The following is a 20,131-nucleotide window of genomic DNA, read 5'->3' on the forward strand; positions in this document are numbered from 1 at the left end:
GAGGAATTTGAAAAATGTGCGTCTCAACAATTTCAAGAACGAATGGAAAGGAAGGGGCGGTGCAAGAAGTTGAAATAGTAACAAAAGATTTTTTTCAGATTATCAATAGCATATATTCTACAGAATGTCAACCTTTTTGTTTGTGAAAGCTGTAAACTGTGGTTTAAGTTGATTGTGTGTGATATTTTTTTAAACTATGTAAACAGTCCTCCGGCTCAATTAGGGAATTATAGCATGGTATCTGCAAAAAACTTCTCTGCACTATCCATTAATGAAACATTTACTGAAGGCTTGTTATTCCTGAATGACAGATTCCGCTGACCCACCAGTGTGGGCATGTCTCATCCTCTCTGAGTATCCTTGACATGCTGTGGCCTTGTCTCTATACTCCTATGTAACAGAATACCAGCAGCAGTATGTGCTGTAAAGTGGTCTACCCACATGATGTCTTCAAAGCGCCCTTTGGTCTGTGATTGAACAATTACAGCCATGGTTAATTTAGCGTAAATAGGGACATCCACTTTCTTAGTTTTAAAGGTATGCCTACACATTGTTTAAACTATCCCTTTGACTCCATCAAGAGGTTTTCAGATGAAGTCAGTGGCACTGGGCAAAACAACTCACACTTTCATGGCAAAATGGTTTCCACCACAGCATGTGCATCACACCGTCAATCTGTCTGCCACACACCAGTGAAGAGCATGCATGCATGCATAATGACAGTCGTGTCCTTGTTTCTATGATCATCGGGACCCAAGAGTTATCAAAATGAAATGGATAGAAAAGCCGTGAACCGTTTATGCCCCCGATTATTATCTGGGTTGCTGTATTGTAACGTGAAAAAAGTAATCGGTTTTAGTGGAATTTGTTTCAACGGTTTCGATGGCTTTGCAACTAAAGTGCTATCTCAACTTACTGACACACGGCTGTTGACAACTGCGAATGTTGGATGCGTGGTTCATTTTGTCCAAAGCTGAAAAAGACAATCTAATTTCAAATGTGATTTTATTCAATTCACATCAAGGTAGCTCTGAGATACTAATAGTGGTGCGTCATAACTGAACTCACAGTATTATTGTGATCCATATAACAAATTTACGACAATGTATTACGATGAAGTGTTTTGATCACTGAGGTTCATTTTGAGTATAATCAGAAAAGGAAATACGTGTGCATGACTGAGTAGCCACCAAAATAAAATAAAGCTTACTTTTGCATAATTAAAAAACAAAAAAAACACATCCTGACAAAGTATATGCACATTTGCTGTTATGTTGTGGCTTCCATGTGAAGGACCTTCATGGACTCGGAGATCATCGAACTGGTGTCGATTTGTCCGTAGACACCCACTAGAAACGCCTTGTGGAGCAAAATGTCTGCGTGTTCTGGACAGAGAACAAAAAATACATAAATAAATCAAATCGCACAGAAAAGCAGGTACGCCTCCCTAGTTTATTACAGAAAATAAGACTTGTTTGTTTTTTGTTTTTTTACATTGTCGTTTTCTTTTTAAGGCCACTACGCATCACCTGATTATGATTTTTGGGTGTGACTGAGGCCTGCTGTCTTACCTTGACAGAGGAGCACGTATTCTGGAAGATTCCTCAAAGCTGTCTGGACCACGTCAAAGTTACTGCTGCCCATACAGTACATGAACGTTGGAAGGAATTCCGTTGCCAGGCTGCAGCACACGAGAGAGATTGCACAAGGAAGTATAAATCATTCTATCTTGGTATCTGCCAGTCTATGGATTTTCTTGAACTTCTATTCAGGTTGAAGATATGTAAGGAAGTACCAGGGATTATTCTGAATGCAGCGCAGAGCCAGGCTGAAGGCCATGTTCCGACAGAGCTCTTCAGAGGACATCATGAGTCTCTGAAGATCGTTCTACAAAACGGTAACATGAGGAGTTCATCGAGAAGGTTGCATAAAGACAGACGCAACACTTTTGTTTTCATGACTCACGGTGAAATACTGGATGATCTCTGGGCTCCTCCTCGACTTCTCATCCACCTCCGTCAACACCTCTAAAACATCTATAGAAGATGAAAAAAAGAAAAGCAAATCTGAAAAATTACTCATTAGGAATCTGGGATTACTTGTTAGCTGTTGCAGCTGCGGGTGACTTACCCTCGACAGCTTCGCCTCTCGACATCTTTTTCAGATACATTGTCATGTCAGATGCGCTCAGTGAGACCGAGGCAGAGATGTTGACAAGGGGAAGAGAACCAGGCGACACGTCATCTGATGGAGATAGGAGAAAAAAATAGAATAACATTACACTGTACTTAATATCCGCCAGTCTGAGTCATGATGAATTTTTAAAAACTCACATTTAAGAAGTAAGCGCTTAATCAAATATTCCTGGGCTGAGGGCTGTGTTTTTGGGGGTTGTTTTGCACTTACCTTCCCTCTCTTCTGCGGTAACCTCTGCAGATGATCGCCGTACTGGCAGAGTGAGTCCAGCCAACAAAGATTTCAGCTGTACTAGGTCTGGGTTCTCTGCGCAAAGATTCCTGGCAATCACAATATTTGAACAAGAAGTCAAATTTTAATTGTCATTTTTCTTTCAGCCAAAAATATTACAAATACATTTTTTTACAGCCAGGACTGACTTACTGCAAAATGTCCGAGTGCTTCTGGAGATACGGGACAGCTGCTGCTGCATCGTGGGTTATGTATTTTTGAGTGAACTGCAGGAACTTATTGATGACTAATGGGGAACGATTCCTCTGAAAGTTCTAGGATCAGAAAGATTATCACATAGTAAACTTTCAAGTCTGTAAATGCGAGGGACTACATCAAATCCGATCCCTGATTTTCTGAAAATACAAAATTGCATTAGCTGCCCACCTGAAGGACCTGCATAAAGGACAGGAGGCAGTCTTGAAGTGCTCTTTGGTGGTCACTATGGAAAACAAGGGGCTGCAGCAGCTCCAAGATTGCCAGCACATTACAGAAGAACGTCATGTGATTTTGCTGCCGAAACTCCTGCATGTGCAGGTGGATGCGGCCGTGTAGGAGACCTGCAATCATCGGTAGGTGTCTGAAGAAGGAAGAGGCAGTGGTCAGGGGGCGGAATGGAAATGTGCAGAACATATGGAGCAATACTTAGTAGCAGTGTTTCTCCGTGTTTCACCTGAGCAACAAGACAGGGTGGGACACAGCGAGTTTTCTACATGCCAAGTTGGCATCAGAAACACGACTCTCAGTCGACTTGGAGTCTCCGACGTCAGCAAGCAGCGTGACCAAGCGATGGACCAGGACATCCAGCTGAGAAATTGGGAATTTATGGTTGTAAGCGAAAAATCTGCATCAAGGTCAGAGGTCGTGGCAACTGACCTATTTTTCTGGCACTTTTATCTTGAATGCAAAATGCAATCCAGATGATCGTATCTCAGAGCGTACAACATTCTTAATATATTAATTATGTGGATAAACATAAAGCCGTTTTGTTGGAAGATAAAACAATTCAAATTCGCATTTTGATTGAGCGTTTTTCCACGCAGAAAAGAAATATTTACCTTGCAGCTGCCGTCTGCTGCACCACCGCTGCTGAGAGTGCCTTCAGGCAAGGTGACGTGCTGGATAACCTCGGGAAAGTGCAGATAGATCTGCAGTAGCAGGTTCTGGCAGCGCTTACTCATGGCACTGGGAGATAAAACAAACATGGGACGCATTATAGCCTGTCCCCCGACAGGAGAAACGTGCTGTTTATGATTTCATTATCTGAGGCGCCTGATGTCCCTCTTGTTTATGTGCCCCACTCCCTCATAAAGTTGGACTCTTAGCAACAGCCGGTTTAAGACTTAATTAGCAATACCATTGAAGTGTGTAGACTGTGGTCACTCGGAAAGTGCAGCTCGACTGAGTTTATCCACACATTGAAAGTTCGCCCCGCCTTCTGACCCCAAGTCACCTTTTCTCTAGGCTACCATTAACATTATTACCCACACAAGGATCCTCGTCTCATTGCAAAAAAAATGAAAAAAAAAACAAAAAACATTACAAAACATTTATGTGGGGGCAGAGACTGCAAAAGCGGAATAAAGCGGGACTCTACTTTCCTGTTTACAAGTAATGATTACTAATGTATATTAATACAAACTAGGCACACGAATAGTATCCTATCACAGAGGTTTTGGCCTTCAAGTCACTGCCATTTCTTCAAATCCTCTTATGGCTGAGGCTCAAGGAAGGCTAAAATGGTAATAACTGAACTTGACTCACCACACTTGTGCATTAAGCAAATCAGAGCGACCTTGACCAAAAGTAAAAGAGCGCTTGTTGTTCAGTGGTTGTTGAGTTATTGGAATACACACCGGCTTAGCTGACAGTGGGCTTTCGCAGGAATAATGCAGAACATAAAATCATATGTTTATTCAACACAAGGCCAAAACCCTTTTTACTTTCAACATGTATTTATCCAGCCATATTTTGACTTGCAACCATTTTTACCAGACAGCTAAGCTGCACTTAAAATACTGTAATTCGGAAGCTAATTTTGCTTGACCTTGGCCAAAGTTTCCTCATTAAAGTGGTTTAATAACCAGAGGCGTTCATGAAAGGAGGGTTTGCCTGCACAAAGAGTTGCACCCTGATCTCTGACAGCTAAGTCAGAGCAGGAATTCACAACACAGGCAAGTTTAGAGCTTCAGCCTTAATCCTCTTGGCTTCATTATAATACACTGAGCTTTTAAAGAGATCACAGTACAGACGACTTCTGCTGGTTTTAATTTCACACCAATAGACCTAATTATCGGGTTTTCCCTGGTCCACAGCATTGTGGCTGACAGAAGAAGCCTGAAAGTTCATCTGCACTGAGAAGAAAAATCTACTGCGATTTATTTAAGTTTATCAGCACAGCATAATAGAGTAAAAAAAAAAAGGAACTTTCAGTGTTTGGGCTAATTGGAATGAACGATTCAATATGTCAAAACTGGATGAGTAAAGCACTTGGGGAGCCTAATATGACAAAATGAGATGAACAAATGTGTCCTCAAGCAGAAATGAAGAGGCAGGAATCTGTGGAAGCGTGTGTACAAAATGATATCAACACTTAGCTGGATAAAAACATGGCGCCGTTACCTGTCCTCCCATTTCTTTGCGCAGCTGATGAGGTACTCGGACACTTTCTTGATGTTTTCGAGATCGCCGTTGCAATAGGAGTGGAGGAGGGGGAGCCTGGACTGGATGAGCGAGCACGCTGCCTGGTCCACAGAGCTTTTGTCGTCGTGGGGTGAGTTGCGACTGTTCAGTTCCGATTCTGACAGGATCAGGTCAACCAGACTGATGAGCTCCTCAGAGCTGAGCCGCAGCACAAATTTCTCGGTTTTCTTCTATTCGGACAAAAATTAAAAAAAAAAGATAGAAAATGTCAATAAATTATAGGCCTGCCAAACAGTCTTTGGATGACAATTTTGAGCTTACTTGAGGTATCTTCTGGTCACGTCCTTGCCAGATACGTGGAATGTGGCTGCAAGCCCAAAGGAAATCCAGTGCTGACGATGGGTCCAACCTAAAAGATGTTAAACATATTCAATGGGACCTTTGTCCTTTGTTGCAGGAGCAAGGAAACAATTACTCTAAATAAATTACATTAATCTACAGTAAAATGAGCCATTATACGGTCCCTTATTTTCTCATTATTAAAATCAAAAACTTGGAAACCTGATACAGAACCAAGATAACCTAGATACAGAACCCCATATGTTTTCAATAATATGGTGCATTTCTATTTTTTTTAGAGACAACAAGTGAGTAAAATCACACAACCAGGTATGGCGAAGGATAAATGAAGGTGATTTAACTCTGAATAATTTCCAGCTTTCTAACAATACAAACCATTGTAAGTTTTGCATTTGCTCCAATGTCTTACGCCTTCAAATATCTGAACCATCACATTACAACCCATAAATAAGCTGCAACTTATTGGTTGCACCATTGGAGCCCTGGGATCAAACTAAGAAGCCTGAAATGAGCGTAACAGACCCCCTATGTCAGACAAGTAAAAGGGCTAAGAAATTGCACGGCACAATTACATACTTGTAGTCTCTTCGCTTGCTGAGAAGAGCACTGATACACTGCAGAAGCGTGGACCAGTTCGACTGATGTGTGAGCAAGGCCAAAAGATAAGGTCTGTACGCAGGAGTACCACGTGCCTGAAACAGAATTTAATATCCTTTAAATCATCTAAGTGATGAGATTTTTTTTCGAAATTGTATGAAAACGCCACTTACCTTGTTGAGGGCAAAGAGCAGTTTCTGTTGAAGGTCTGGACACACAGATGTGACTTCAGGGTCCAGATACTCCATCCAGTCAACAAGCAACCCTGAGCTCAGACCTGACTTTGTCACCTCGGAGCTGCTGGAAAAAAAGGTCAAAGGCGGTTGGCTGAAGGTCACATCCATGGAAGAGTAACGTGACACAGAGCTACATTCCCCTACTTTAATACAGTCTATTCTGGAACAGCCAACAAATGTAAAATTAAGGGACCTGGTGAGAACAAAAAATGTTATAAAACAAAGTAAAATATTTATAGCCACAATAAAGTTTGGCCACAACAAAACCACATGATACAGACAGTTTCTAGTGCTCGGTAAATAAAAGGCCCGCCATCTCACACTGGAATCTACCATGGCACGTTCAGGCCATTCCAAAGTGGATTCAAACCTTATTTTCCTGTCCTTCAGCAAATCAAAAGTCCAGTTAAGAAAAAAAAGCACCATATATCACTGGATACTTAGTTTTGATGAATTCATCTCTTTAAATCCAAGAAAATTCCGCAAAAAAGTAGGTCTTGCTAACATCTCTGGAACAGAGCATCAACACAGGATGTGTTCTTTGAACTCAAATGCGGTTTTGACAGCCTATAAATCCAAAGTAAACAGAGAGCTGTAAAACCACTTATAACCAGCCCTAAAACGAATCCAGCTCGGCGGTTTGTGCCACTGCGATGGAAAAAAGCTGCTTGTTGTTTTCTCACAAACAGCTGCATCTGTCATTTATGCCCTGGCGAAGATGAGAATGCTTCTTGTGTGACTTTTGGGAACATCCAGATGTGGTACTTACTTGTTTGATTCTGCTTCTTTCTTCACAGCTCTCTCCTCACTTTCCCGAAGTAGCAACGAGATCACCATGGCAACGGGGCCAGCTGTTCCATTCTTTGTACCGACGGTCATTAACAGAGACAACAGTTCTTCCAAATATGGAGACTTGACCTCCATCAGGCCTTGTAACACTGGAGAAAAAGATTCAAATACATACTATGCTTAGTTATCTGTGGTCTTCCATGGTTGCGTTGTAAAATCACAAACTGAGCAAACAAAATGTTTGTATCCTCAGTAAATTAACCACTTGAGAGACGGTTGGAAATGTGTGATTTCAGTTTTCATTCTTAAACAAAAACCTTCTAAGCAAACTTAATTGTTGTTGATTTTGATAGCTTAGTTGTAAATTTTCACTTGTTTATATTTTGACTTGAATGATTATGAGTACCGCTATGTTACAGCAACACCTGCACTTATGCAACCAAGCATTTTGACTCTGTATATGAAAAGATTGTATAAAAGTAAAGTGGGTCACTCAAAGTTGACCAGACAGGTCTGGACAAAATCTAAATTTAATACCTTTTCCAATGAGCTCAGGCTCCGCATTGCATCTCTCTCCTGCCTTCAGCATCGCGATGACAGCTCTCAGTGGTACTTCAGTGTCTCTGCGATATGCCAGTGCCTCAGCCAGGTGGAGGAAACCTGTGTGCACTGCAGAACAGAAATATTTATCCCCCGGTGCATATAAATCATTCAGCGAGTTAAAAGATATGAAATAACAGAGCTTACCATCGCTGTGCCTGTGTTTGAGGGAGTTCTGACCGACAAATGATTTGAGCAGGGTCTTAAGCGGTCCTGGTTCCACTGTGGGATTTTCTAACCATCTCAACATCTCCACAACGACCTCGAGGAACAGTGTGGAGAAAGCGATGTCCTGGGATACAAGGCGCTGGCACAACGGTTATCCAAGCAGAGGAAATATCAAAATATAGAATTTTCGACATTGGATTAATAAAATAAGGCAGAACTGTAGGAGCTGTGTCTGCATATTGTACCTGGTAGAGGTGAAGCTGGCGCATAAGAGGACAGGAGAGGGCATGGTTGCAATGCATTGACATAATTATGGGTCCGGCATGGGCAGACGTGAGCAAGGCTGCGATGGCTTGCAGCAGACGAAAAGCCAACCCACCCTGCTTGACAAGACCTTGCTTGGCCTTCATCAGCTCTCTAGCCAAAGACTGCTGCAGGGCCAGGGAGAGCTGGCTGGGGGCGGGGCCATGCCAGCGTGGATCAGCCTTTAGAGGAAATATCTGTGGATGCGGATGCAGTCAAAACGAATACGGGTGAATAAAACGAAGGTCAAGACTGAAAAGCGATTTTGAAAATGATAACCAGCACTTGGAAATATGTAGCTCCTACCTGTAGGAGTCTTCCAGTTAGATCATCATCCAGACCCACTGACGGAAGCTGACTGGTAGCTCTCATTTTAATGGAGCTATGGGGTGTTTCCACAGTGACTTTGGCCTTACTTGTTTCAGCAGAATCTGTAAAGATAGCAAAGTAATTAGAATATGGACTAATTAACAGGATTTTAATTATTATCTTGCAAGTCGCTATTTTCTTTTTTATGAAGGACTTTTTTTGACAAACCCCAAGGAAGTTCAAACTACTGACCTCTGTGAAAAGGAACAGAGGAGCTCAGTAATCCATGGAAAGTGTGCCCTCCTGTGGCGCCTCGCTCATGCTGCACCTCAACCAGATGGGCCATGTAATCTGAAGAATGAATTTGAATCACAACAAAAGCTTTAAGACATTTCACTTGTTTGTTTGTTTGTTTGGTTGGTGCAGACTCTTACGCTTGTCCATGATGTTCTGCTCCAAGGTTTGTTGATCATGAGAGACTGCTTGATCCAAGTATTGCAGGAGTTTACTCATACTGGAGACTGGAATGCCAAAAGACTGCACAAACAGTAGCAGCTGCTGCGGTTCCAGGTCTTGCAAAGCTGAGAAAAATGTGGATTTTATTAGATTATAAAGTACGTTAAAACACATGTACTTTCTTGACACGGTGCACACATTTGCGGAACGTGTTCGGAGTACCTGCATCAACCAATCGAGAGACTTCTGATCGGATCATTCTCAGTTTCAACCAATCAGGCAGGAGAAGGGCCTCCTCCGATGTATCAACCAGAAAGGCAGTGGGAAGAGGTTTTTTATCAGGAAACCAAATGTCCAAAAGACTATAGAAGTCACTTTCTCCTGCAATAATCAGTGACATGTTAATGCATCTTCCCTAAGTTTTATCAACCGGTATTCAACTTGTAGGGTTAAGACGGCCACCTTTGGGAGGTCCCAGAGTCAGCAGGATGACCATGGCATGGACTACAAGGATATGCATCGTGGCAGTTTCTCCTGTGGTCCACCGGAGAAAGACCTGGTCCTGCGATTCGGACTGAAAATAGTTCAAACACAAGAGTGTTACGACTCGGCTTCTGAGCTTTGTCGGAAATGCCAAACAGTGTGAATGGTTTGATTTTAATTCAAACGCGTATGGCTAAAATTCAGGGAATGCATGGTTTAAGTGACTCGATTCCTTTCTTTTCCCTCCTACTGCTGCAGATCGGATATGTATCATGGATGAGTAAGTCGGGAAAAAGCACATGGAATCTGGCATTCTTAGATCTTATTCAGGCTTCCCTCACATGTGGAAATAATTGTGGTATGAATGGGATACCTGCTAGCAATCTGCGGGCCAAAACAGACCGACCAGGTATTTCCTGTCAATGAGTGAGCAAAACACACACGAAAATGTTGTCGCTTCCGCATTGTCATGAAATAGATATCGCAGAATTGTCTGTGCTCCTCTGGTGCTCCAGAATCACAATTAAAAATCAAAAAGCTGTATTTTAATGAAAGAAAGGTGTCCAATGAACCCTTAAGGGTTTTTTTTTTCTTTTTTTGCATCACTCATGTGTTTCTCTTCTGCTTGGAAAGTACTGAACCAGAAGCAGGGCATCAGGAGCTTCCTCAAAACATAGCTCTATAAAAAAATTACTGTTACTAGTTCCTGGGGTGTGAAACAAACAGGTAGTAGTTCCTCTAACAGTTTTTTGAAGCCTGAAGAACTTCCTGCATTTGGAAATTAATGTATGACCACTAAGGTTTCTTGTAAAAATATACTTCAGGCAAAAATGATGCTTGTTTTCAGTTTCACTCTGCGTCAGCCATTGGGAAGATCCATAGAAACATGAGTGCTGCCGGCGCTCACCCAGCTGTACAGATCCTCTCCCTCTTTGGTTTTCCTCATCCTCTTAATGTATGTGGAGAAGATTGTGAGAAAAGCACTGAGGACAGCGTCAGACTCGGGTCTGCAGGAATGCTTGGAGAACAGGCTGTTCATTATGGTGGACCGCTCTACAATCAGCCGTGCCACGTCCTAAAGAGACCCCTTCCATGTTAGCATTGCGGTAAAACACACTTCTAATACACATTTTGAATTTCAGCAGTTTCGATGGATTACCAGAGCGAGGTCATTATGAGAAGCCTGCTCCTCAACTGGTGCATGTTGGGATAGGTAGATAAGATAGGCACTTATTGTCTGTGGATCAGTCTCCATGTGTATGGCCTTGGGAAGGAATAAAGAAACCATATTTTAAATTCAAACTTGAATCAGTCCTGTGCATATTATCATATTCTATTCAAATTTAGCGTAGTGCATGGGCAGTTTACCAACCTGCTGCAGAGCAGTGGACGTCATTCCTCTGACACTGTCGAACATGGGGAGCTTCGGGAGGTCTTGGAGTAGCCACTGATACCCCGGTAAGAGCTCAGCATCTGCAGAGTCTTCTTCCATGGGCTGGTCCCGTTCTTCTCCATCTTTCAAGCCTCCTTCACTCAGAACCAATGACAACCCCTGCACTCACATACATAGATAGACTTTATTCATTCCCAAGAGAAATCTCAAGATTCCAGCAGTATCTGCAACACTTGGAGTAAACTTGAACTTAAGATACAAAGCAAGAAAATAGTTTTTGCACAGTTTCTTTTTAACAGTAACACGCTGATGCTGAAGGCCAGTTTTCAGCAGCCTTACGGTACCTTCATGGCTAGTACTCTTGACGCCACCTGGGAGGAGCTTAGACGACGCAGGAAATAATCTAGCACTTCACAGGTTGTCTGTTCATCGGCCTTGGGGCCGAGCAAAAGGTCCTGAAGCCGCCCGAGGAGCTGCCTTTGCTTTTGCTGTCTCTGAAAGGACATTATAATCCAGCAATGAGCGAGACTACTTAATACCCAGCTGCAAAAGTGATAAGCATGACATAATTCTCAAAGTACTTGTCTCTTCTTGGCTCTCTGCTCTTTACTCTCTCCTTCCTCATCATCCTCTATCGGCAGGCTGTCATCTGCAGCATCATGCAAAAGGAATTCGCACAAGCACTGCACTGGGAGCACATCCAAGGACCCCTCACTGGACTGGACCAAGTCAGCCAACCATGGCATGGACTGAGAGGAAGCCTGTCCAAGGGATTGACAAAGCCTTTTAGGAGCCACGCTGACAGAAAACACATTCTTGCACTAGGACCCGTACTTCAGGCCCTCATCACTCTGATGACAATGTCACAGCTTTTACAGGGCTTGTATCGACTATTATAGGTTCCAAACGTACTCATTAAAAATATCTAATCTGAAGTTATACGGGGTAATTTTGCCTTAATACGCTACCAAAATGACTCATGGCAGAAATCTTCAAGAAGGTAGACGAGAAAAGGTCTCAAAAAATCAAAAGTAAAGGAGCAAAGAATTGCCTCCTTGGTGAATTAGAAGCCCTTTAAGACATGAGGCTGTATCGGAACACTCTGGAGGAGGGATTATTATTGTAAACCACCTTCATGAAGATAACAGAGGGGTTGACAACAAGGTGCAAATTACTTGGAAACGCTTGGGAACAGCAAAGTCTGATTAGACTTCCTTCTACTAGACAGATAAAATCCCTCTCTAGGTCCGGGAATAGCTTTCTTTGGACCAAGGGAACTAAGATGAGGTTCGACCTGAATCATCAACGTAAAAAAGGCAAGTCATGACCGGGAGGTTCTCTATTTTCTGTCAAACGCAGAGAGGGTGTAATGCGCAACGCATGGCCAAATGACCAAATATGGCCAAAGGTCGCGCCGGGTCACACGTGTTTAGCAATGATGTGATGCTATTAGAAGCAGCAGAACTTGCAGACAGTTTCGGATTATGCACAGTGTTGTAAGAACGAGAACAAGAACAAGGTTATTCTTTAGTTGCCCAGGTCAGCTGTCTGATCCCAACAGTATTGCATGGTCTTGATAACAAAATAGAGGATGTAAATCCCCAAACAAGCAGTAAAAAAAGTCAGCTGCAATCAAACAGGGAAAAGTGTCTCAGTAGGGGAGACATGTTTTAATTATGGATTTGAAATGGCAGCTACTAAAGGCAAAGGTTTTACTCAAATCAACAAAAAATCTTAAATTAATCTTCTTTTTGCCTCCCTCCATTATGAGCTACAGCCACTGAGTTGACTATGTATGACAGAGGCCATAAGTTCTGATGGGCTCGTTCAATATTTTCTATAAAGACATCTCTCCTTGATGTACTGATCAGTATTTAAAGGGTTACAAAGAGCAAGATATCTTCAAGACATTTCGCGCTGTGAAAAGCATTCCTCAAAGGACAGAAAGGTGAACATGATAGAGACAGCGTGTCCAATGTTACCTGTCTCTGTATGATATTGAGGAGAAAGTCAGGGTTCCTGCTGCGGCAGAGGAGATGCCCAAGGCGCAGAGACTGGTTGAGGCTTTTAACCTGCTCCTGGACCTGAGGTGGGGGCCTACGGGGTGGACCCCTTAACACAAACAAAAAAAGAAAAGTGAATCTTTCAGTTGCACATTGGGTGTTTGCACACGGTGGATTTCGAACAGGAGTCAACATAAAAGTCAAAAGTGAGATAACCAAAATTATTATTATATATGGCCTATTCTTGAGCCTGAAGAAAAGTCAAATTTTAACTCTGCTGGAGTTAGGGCCATACATAAGTATTTTTCTTGGGTGCTTTCACTTTGTCATCTGTCATTTCAATGGTTTACTGATCCACATAGCAATTGACCATTAGCAAGAGCTGTGCCGAAAGTTGACACAGGCTGAAATCACGCAATCGCGGGCCTTACTGTGGATCCAGACTGGTGAGCTGAGACAGCAGCAGGCTGTTGCTCTCTGTGATGGTCTGTTTAGTGGAGGCTGCAGCCAAGTGACTCTCAAAAGCCAGGATCTCTTGTTTCTCCCGTTGGGAGATCTGCAGTTCACGATTGATCATCTCTGTCTTTGTGTCTTCATCGGTGATGGTGCACGGTGGGTAAGTGTAGTTACTGTGAGAGTACAGCATTATTTGATATTTGTTTGACATTGTCTTAGTCAAATGATTTCATTCTGAATGCCAAAAGCTATAACCTACTTTGTCATAACCATCTCCATGAGCATCTTGAGAGTAGGATAGCCATCCCAGGCAGTGAGACCTATGGAATGGACTTTTAGAGCCTGTGCGGCTATTTCTTTTTTGGTTAAAACTTTATGACATTAAATTTTGAAACACGCAATCTTACCTATTTTCTGTGGATTAAACGCAGCCACCACAAGGAGCAGGAGCCACGCTTTCCAATAAAGAGTGGATATTGCCAAATTTGGTGGCTGGTACCTAAAACATTCAGAGACATTGGTCAATTTACATCCTGAATTGTTTTTGCTTCACAAGCGTTTCCACGCTCGGTTAAGAAATTTGCATCACCCTGCAGGCAGCTGAATGTTCTCCGGGTGATGGTATGTACACAGATTCAGCACTGCATCAATGAGCTGGATCCTCTCCACTTTCAGAACCTCCAGGTCTGTTGAGGACCAAACAATTTTATTAGTTAATAAAAACATTCCATGAGTCTTGCCAAGACATGTTCGGGCTACGACAATGAGAACCTTATTCGCCCCCTCACTCAAACTTTTCTCTCATTTGCTGACTTAAGAGGTAAATAAGACAGGCTTTATGAAGCTGCCTTTGGCGGCTCATTAAACTGAGCCATACTTATTTCCCTAATGTCCAAATATTCTGCCAGGGGGCTGTCAAAAACAGCTTTCGCTGTGGTCATAGACAGTTACAGCTGAAGCCTTGTTCACACTATATGGTTCCAGCTCCTCGATTTTTGGCTGGCCAACATGTGTCGAACCCACCAACAAAAGTCCAACCAAAGAGTGCAGGAAGTCAGTCTAACGCCGCAGGCCCCATCTCGGCCTGGCACTGAAACACTTCCTGTGTGATCTGATTAAAATTGGACAGTTTTTGGACTGAAAATCTCCAAATGTGTCCTCAGAGATAAACAGTAATTGATTTACGCTTCTAAACACTGAGGGGATACAAAGACCAAGTTATTTCTGTGGTTGTTTTTAACTGACGTGTTAAAATGCAATGGAAAATAAATTTAAAAAAAAGTTGTTTTTTTCCGCTCTTTGTGGCTACTTAGCGTCCGGTTGTATGTAACACATTTTTTCAGGAATCTGGCAGGATAATCATGGCGGGAGAGATTATATTTCAGATGGGCCCCGATTAACTTTTAACAAAGAGAGAGAGCCCATGTTAGTTTATAGAATTGTTTTAAAAAATATGGACTGGAACTGCAATCCATTCTTCAAAGTTATACTTATATCTTGTTTTAACTTGCATTAGGTTCTGGGGTTAAATCAGTGCAGACAGGGGTTTTCTTTTTTACAAAGTGTTACGCACAGTATTCTACACACACTACACGACTCCTGGATCATGTAGTGTTTGAACTGATGCAACCTAAGAGGCCAAAAAATGTTCACAATCTGACTACCATGACCTTAGATTAGGTGGCTCCACTCCTACCATCAGACTGAACACCAGCTGCCCTCTTAACCAGGTGATCTGCTAGCTCCATGGCATCAGCTGGGCCCAGGGGCAAATCACGTGACAACCCAATCACCAGAATGCGCATGAGCGTGTCTTCCAAAAGAGGCACCTCTGAGCAGAGACGAAGAAAGAAGCTGAGGATTGAGAAGGAGAAGAAAAAATATGATGATGTCAAGTCCCTGTGCTGAACTCAGTCAGACAAGAAACAATCTCAGATGATGAATGACTAAAGGGAGACTCACTTTCTGTCGCTCTCAGGGGGCCAGTTGTCCCACTTGTAATATGTCTCGGGTTGTTCAGTGAAAAGAACTTTGTGAAGGCTGAAAAACATGGGGAGAAGATCAGTACTTCATGGTACAGCTGAGAACACAACTGGCTTCTGCATTACATCACACAGACACAGAGAGACACACACCAGTGGACATAGTCTTTGGCACCAACTTTGCTTATGGTAGGGACCACAGAGTGAAGCCACCACACAGCATCCCTCTGTATGGCAGCTATCTGGTTCTGGAATGACCTCAGGACCTCCAGATCTGAAAGGAAAGAAAGACAGTTGTTCAAGCAGATGCACGTATCCAGTGAGTGATTACTAAAGAATCAGAACAAACTGAATTGACTCACTCTTCTTCTCTCCTTTGTCCCAGGCGATGCCTGCTTCTTTGACTTGTGCAGTGATGCCTAACATCATTGAAACGGTGAGTAAATCTGTCACCTGGATAACAAAACGTTCCTGCAGGAAAGACCGAGCAAATGACAGGGATTGTAGAATGAAAACACAGGACCTGCAGCTTAAATGAAGAGGGGCCACGAGAATTGCATTTACCTTGAACTCCATGTCAACATAGCTGGCCTCCTTTCTTTCCTGCATCAAACCGAAGCAGAACGACTGGAAATTGATCTCGTGCTTGGTCTGTTTGATGATCTCTCTCAACAATGCTCGAGAGGCACGGAGGTAATCGTCCTTGTTGGTTAATAAGTCCTGGAACACCATCGCCAAGAACTAGATGCACAGTAGAGGGGAGGGATGTTTATGTGTATGGAGAAACAAACACACAAGCACAGAAATTGATAGTGAAAAGCAAAAAAAGAGAGAAAGAAACAAACACAATTTTTGGTGACATTTTATAGTCTTATCTATTTAATCTCACCTTCGGAGCCTGTTCAGGGCTGTGCTGCAGCACCGTATGGAGGACTTGCATGTTGTTTGGGTTTCTGGCATTGGAAAGTTCATTGAATATAACCAGCTTCACCATCGTGGCCAGGTTGTCTCTGTGTGCGTTGAGCAACTCCCTAGAGATTCAGCACCCGGACAAAATGCTTTATCAGATATCCAGCTCACCAAAAACACAAAAGTCATGGAGAGATGTTGCACTGACCTGACACAGAGCATGTAGTGGTTGAGGAGGACTTTGGGTTTAAGTCGGATCTTTATCAGGTTGGAGATTACTTCCATGTCATCAGCTCCGTGTGTGTTGCAGTTCATGCACAAAGACATGAGGAGGTCTTGAGCTGGCCGAGTCAACTGGACACACAAAACCATTTAGTGACTCAGTCTTCATAGATGAAGAGGTCATCCTCCCATCCATGCTAATTTCAGCGACATCATGAAGATGATTGTGAGGTGAGAAACACCTGCTCTGAATACAACTTCTTGGAGATGGACCTTTATGATGACCTTGTGCACATAATATCTAACACAGAAACTGAAGCCACGACAAATCTTGTTGTGGTCAGGATACAATTCTGCATTTCTCACCTTTGGGTTCTGGAGCCACATCTCCAGCCTCTGCACAGCCATAAGTCGTGCCTCTTTATATCCGCATGTTGCTGTGAGCAGACGCAGTAGGTTCCGGGAAACGTTATCCATCGGCTGCCTGCGGTTCAGCTGGTCCCTGAGAACATCGAGGACGTAGTCCTCCACGCTCTCCGCAAGTTCCTCATACCTGTGAGACACCAGAGAGGGAGACAAAAAGACAAAACTGAGAGGGAGCTCACACAGATATAATGAAAGAAAATGCATGAATAACAATTTAAAAATGAAAAGTGTGAGACTTTTAAAGAGATTTTTTAAAGTGATCCAAAATATCTCAAGTGGAAAACTGTATCATTGAAATACTATGTGAAACAGTATCAAGATTCATACCTTGGCATGACCTGCCCCTCGTCCTCAGGGCTGAGTTTCTCCTCAGCTATCAGTAATTCAGTCTGACTGTCATCCTCATCAGGGGTGGAAGGATGAGGGCTACTGCCTAAAATAACAAATGGAAAAAATTAGGGCAGTCAAACAACTCCAGAAAGAAAATTAAGTATACTTCAGTGTACCACAGTAATGCAGCACAGCACTTTGCTCTGATCAAAGACTCATGTCAAAGACGCAAGTTGGAGCATAAAGTAAAAGAGTATAAGTTAGATATAGTCCTGTGCAAGACAGTGGTGAGACCGGTGACGCTGTATGGTTTGGAAACAGTGACATTGATGAAAAGACAGGAGGCAGAGCTGGAGGTCGCAGAGATGAAGATGATGAGGTTATCTTTGGGAGTGACGAGGATGGAATAAGGAATAAGTTCATCAGAGGGACAGCACATGTTCAATCTTTTGGAGAGCAGATCATAGTAGTATGATTCTAAACAGTGACTATTCTAATGTAAAAAAAGCATGAAAACACAACTAAAAAGTAACATATCCAACTACCCCTTTTTTTATTCCATCCTCCATCTCAGCAATCCAGAGAGTTGTGTAAGAGTTGGGTACCTGCACTAAGATCTCCACCAGAACGACAAGTGTCAGCCTGCAGCAGCATACTTTTAGGGGGCATCTTTGTACCAAAGGCAGTCTGAATGTTGTCGACAAAATTTTTACAGTGTGAACTGTCCACCCAGATTCTTTCCCCGAGAGAGTCCTCAATGTACACCTACAAATGAATTAAAAAAATAACATTGTAAATGTTTCTGTGCATATCTAGAATGAACCAAAATGCAAAAAGAGAAAACACTGATTTTGAATAGGAAGATATTCTCACCTTGACGAAGATCTCGGGCCAGTTCTCATCCTCTTCGTAGGCTGCCATCAGCAAGTTACACGCAAGCACAGAAACCAGGCTGTTCCCCTTTGCCTTGAAGTTAATAGAAGCATCTCTACGCAGAAGGCTGCACAAGGCCTTCAGAGGAGTAATGTGAAAACAAAAACAATCAAAAAAATGTGTGGAAACTGATTTATCCCCTCCCTTGTAACTCTATGATTAAGAAGAGAAAGCACATCCTGCCAGAATTATGACTGGTCCCTATGAGTCTGTTATTGACCTCTGAGCTGAGATGCATCACAGCAACAGAAGACTTACCTCAATAATTCCTTCTGTAGCAAAAACATTGGGTTTGATTTTGGCCAGAAACATTAGGCTGAGGTACAGTGTGATGTCAGGCTTTGCTCTGTTCATCTTGAGCTGTTTCACGGCTCCACACAGCAGTCCTTCGATTCGATCATCATTTCCATCAGACTCTGCAGCCTCAATCTCATCCAGCAGCACTGCTGGTGATACTACCACCACAAAAGAAGAACTTTAGCACTCTAATATGCATGTGTACGACATATTTCCATTCATGCCTGTGTACCTTTACATGATACAGGTGGACAGTTAAGGCGTTACCTTCAATTGGCACCACTGATGGCTCCTTAATCGAGGGTGATATTGCCCTCTTGTCCACGGCTGCAACATCAGCAAGTCGTCCGAGGGCACTGACAGGAGGGGTGGTAGAAAGTTTGGGCCGTTTGGCGAGACTGGACAAACCTGAAGAGGATGGCAAAGTTGCCGAAGACTCTCTTTTACGATCGGCAGGTAAACCAGCGGCTGCTGGCTTCAGGAGGACCGCAGGTGCTTTGGGTTCTCCAGCCTGGCTCTTAGATCCAAGAGCAATGAAATCTCCAGGGGGAGGGTGGCCTGAAAAAAAGTATTTACATCATGTTTTTTTTTTTCTGCTTAACAAAAAGAAGACAAATTTGTGTTGCACAGGACTCAGAAGGGGGCAACATACCAGATGTTTTTGCAGCACTGGGGCGCCTCAGAGTTGTTGGCTTTGGACGATTCATCTGGATTAAGATAAAAGGTTCGATTTGCTTATATAAGACATATTTATTGCCAAGCAAATTCTAAACAACGAACATTTGAGCTGGCAAAACACAGACAGCGTCTACTTGCTCGATAGCAAAACGATAACAGCTAGCATCACAAGCCATTAGCAAGCAAACTAGATCCAAAGTGTCGCAAGAATGGATTATTCAAATAACGTTAGCATTTCTCATAGACAGTCGTGAATTGTTCCGCCTCAACTAACAGACTGTATGTTCTTGTTTACGTTTCTACAGCACAATGAACATGCTAGGGTAACGTGGGAGAAATGGCTAACTTACAGCTTCATATGCCTGTTTTGAGTTCGCTAAATAGAGTCCATCCGTTTTATTACAAGCCCGAGGAACCCTGGATAGTAAACGTGCTTTACTGGTTTCATAAAGCAGTTCGTGGTTAGCCTACTGTTGACAAAAAATAAATAAAGTCAATGTAATCAGACTGGAATTTCAGCGACGGTAGCTTTTCATCACCCTGTTGTTATTCTTCCTCTATCCATGATAAATGTTCGTCCGCTGTCGTAGATGTAAACACCGCCTCCTAGCGGCACCGAGTGTCCATGTAGTCAATCATCAGTCTATGAATACATCTAGCTGACGGTTTCCAGAGGAACGAATAAATATTAGTGAAGGCTTGAAAAAAAGCAGGCGTTAAGGATAAAATGTCCACGGATAAGAGCAAATGGAATCTCTTCGCATTTCTGTCCCTTTTCCCTGTATTGAACTTGAACGAACAACTAAGTTTGTACTCTTGAAAAATATTTAACTTTGATAAATACCACCTGTATCAGATTGAGTATTTCCATAAGCTGTAAAAAAAGATGATTCCCGGATTGTTGTTAACTAAAAAGTTAAATTTTAAAGTTTAAAAATATGGCCTCACAATTCAAGAGTGACTATATATAAACCGCTGACCACACGAGAACATGAAAAAGGAATAAAAACAGCAAAACCATAACAGAAACCTGACAAATCTGTAATATGCATTAACAGTGTTGTTATATTTCAAAAGTCTTTTTCACAAAAA

The 20,131-nt window shown here is 42.6% G+C and overlaps 1 protein-coding gene across 2 annotated transcripts; it reads right to left on the reverse strand.

The window, feature by feature from the left end:
• Window positions 1–840: 840 nt before the first annotated feature.
• ints1 (integrator complex subunit 1) lies at window positions 841–19,583 on the reverse strand. Of its 2 annotated transcripts, none has more exons than XM_086176254.1 (48): window positions 19,390–19,583; window positions 19,014–19,068; window positions 18,629–18,919; window positions 18,323–18,519; window positions 18,005–18,142; window positions 17,737–17,896; window positions 17,129–17,234; window positions 16,742–16,928; window positions 16,362–16,507; window positions 16,134–16,275; window positions 15,809–15,985; window positions 15,607–15,715; window positions 15,398–15,518; window positions 15,225–15,302; window positions 14,959–15,116; window positions 13,852–13,948; window positions 13,670–13,761; window positions 13,522–13,582; window positions 13,238–13,435; window positions 12,786–12,915; window positions 11,385–11,564; window positions 11,148–11,297; window positions 10,783–10,962; window positions 10,570–10,674; window positions 10,318–10,485; window positions 9,390–9,501; window positions 9,150–9,308; window positions 8,906–9,052; window positions 8,724–8,822; window positions 8,469–8,593; window positions 8,105–8,359; window positions 7,839–7,998; window positions 7,629–7,760; window positions 7,072–7,240; window positions 6,240–6,363; window positions 6,046–6,161; window positions 5,431–5,518; window positions 5,089–5,339; window positions 3,525–3,651; window positions 3,140–3,273; window positions 2,854–3,046; window positions 2,620–2,741; window positions 2,407–2,516; window positions 2,131–2,244; window positions 1,966–2,036; window positions 1,796–1,887; window positions 1,572–1,681; window positions 841–1,385 (listed from the first exon to the last, which is right to left on the reverse strand). In XM_086176254.1, the coding sequence occupies exons 2-48, from the start codon at window positions 19,066–19,068 to the stop codon at window positions 1,270–1,272; spliced, it is 6,552 nt and encodes a 2,183-aa protein (XP_086032380.1). In that variant the 5' UTR covers window positions 19,390–19,583; the 3' UTR covers window positions 841–1,269. The 2 variants fall into 2 exon arrangements, with proteins under 2 accessions (XP_086032380.1, XP_086032379.1); XM_086176253.1 differs by having other exon boundaries at window positions 842–1,385; window positions 6,240–6,366.
• Window positions 19,584–20,131: the final 548 nt, after the last annotated feature.

The sequence above is a fragment of the Fistularia commersonii genome, chromosome 28 (assembly GCF_037954325.1).
Source record: "Fistularia commersonii isolate RoL2024-O1a breed Wild chromosome 28, RoL_Fcom_v1.0, whole genome shotgun sequence".
In the NCBI taxonomy this organism is placed as follows: Eukaryota; Metazoa; Chordata; class Actinopteri; order Syngnathiformes; family Fistulariidae; genus Fistularia; species Fistularia commersonii.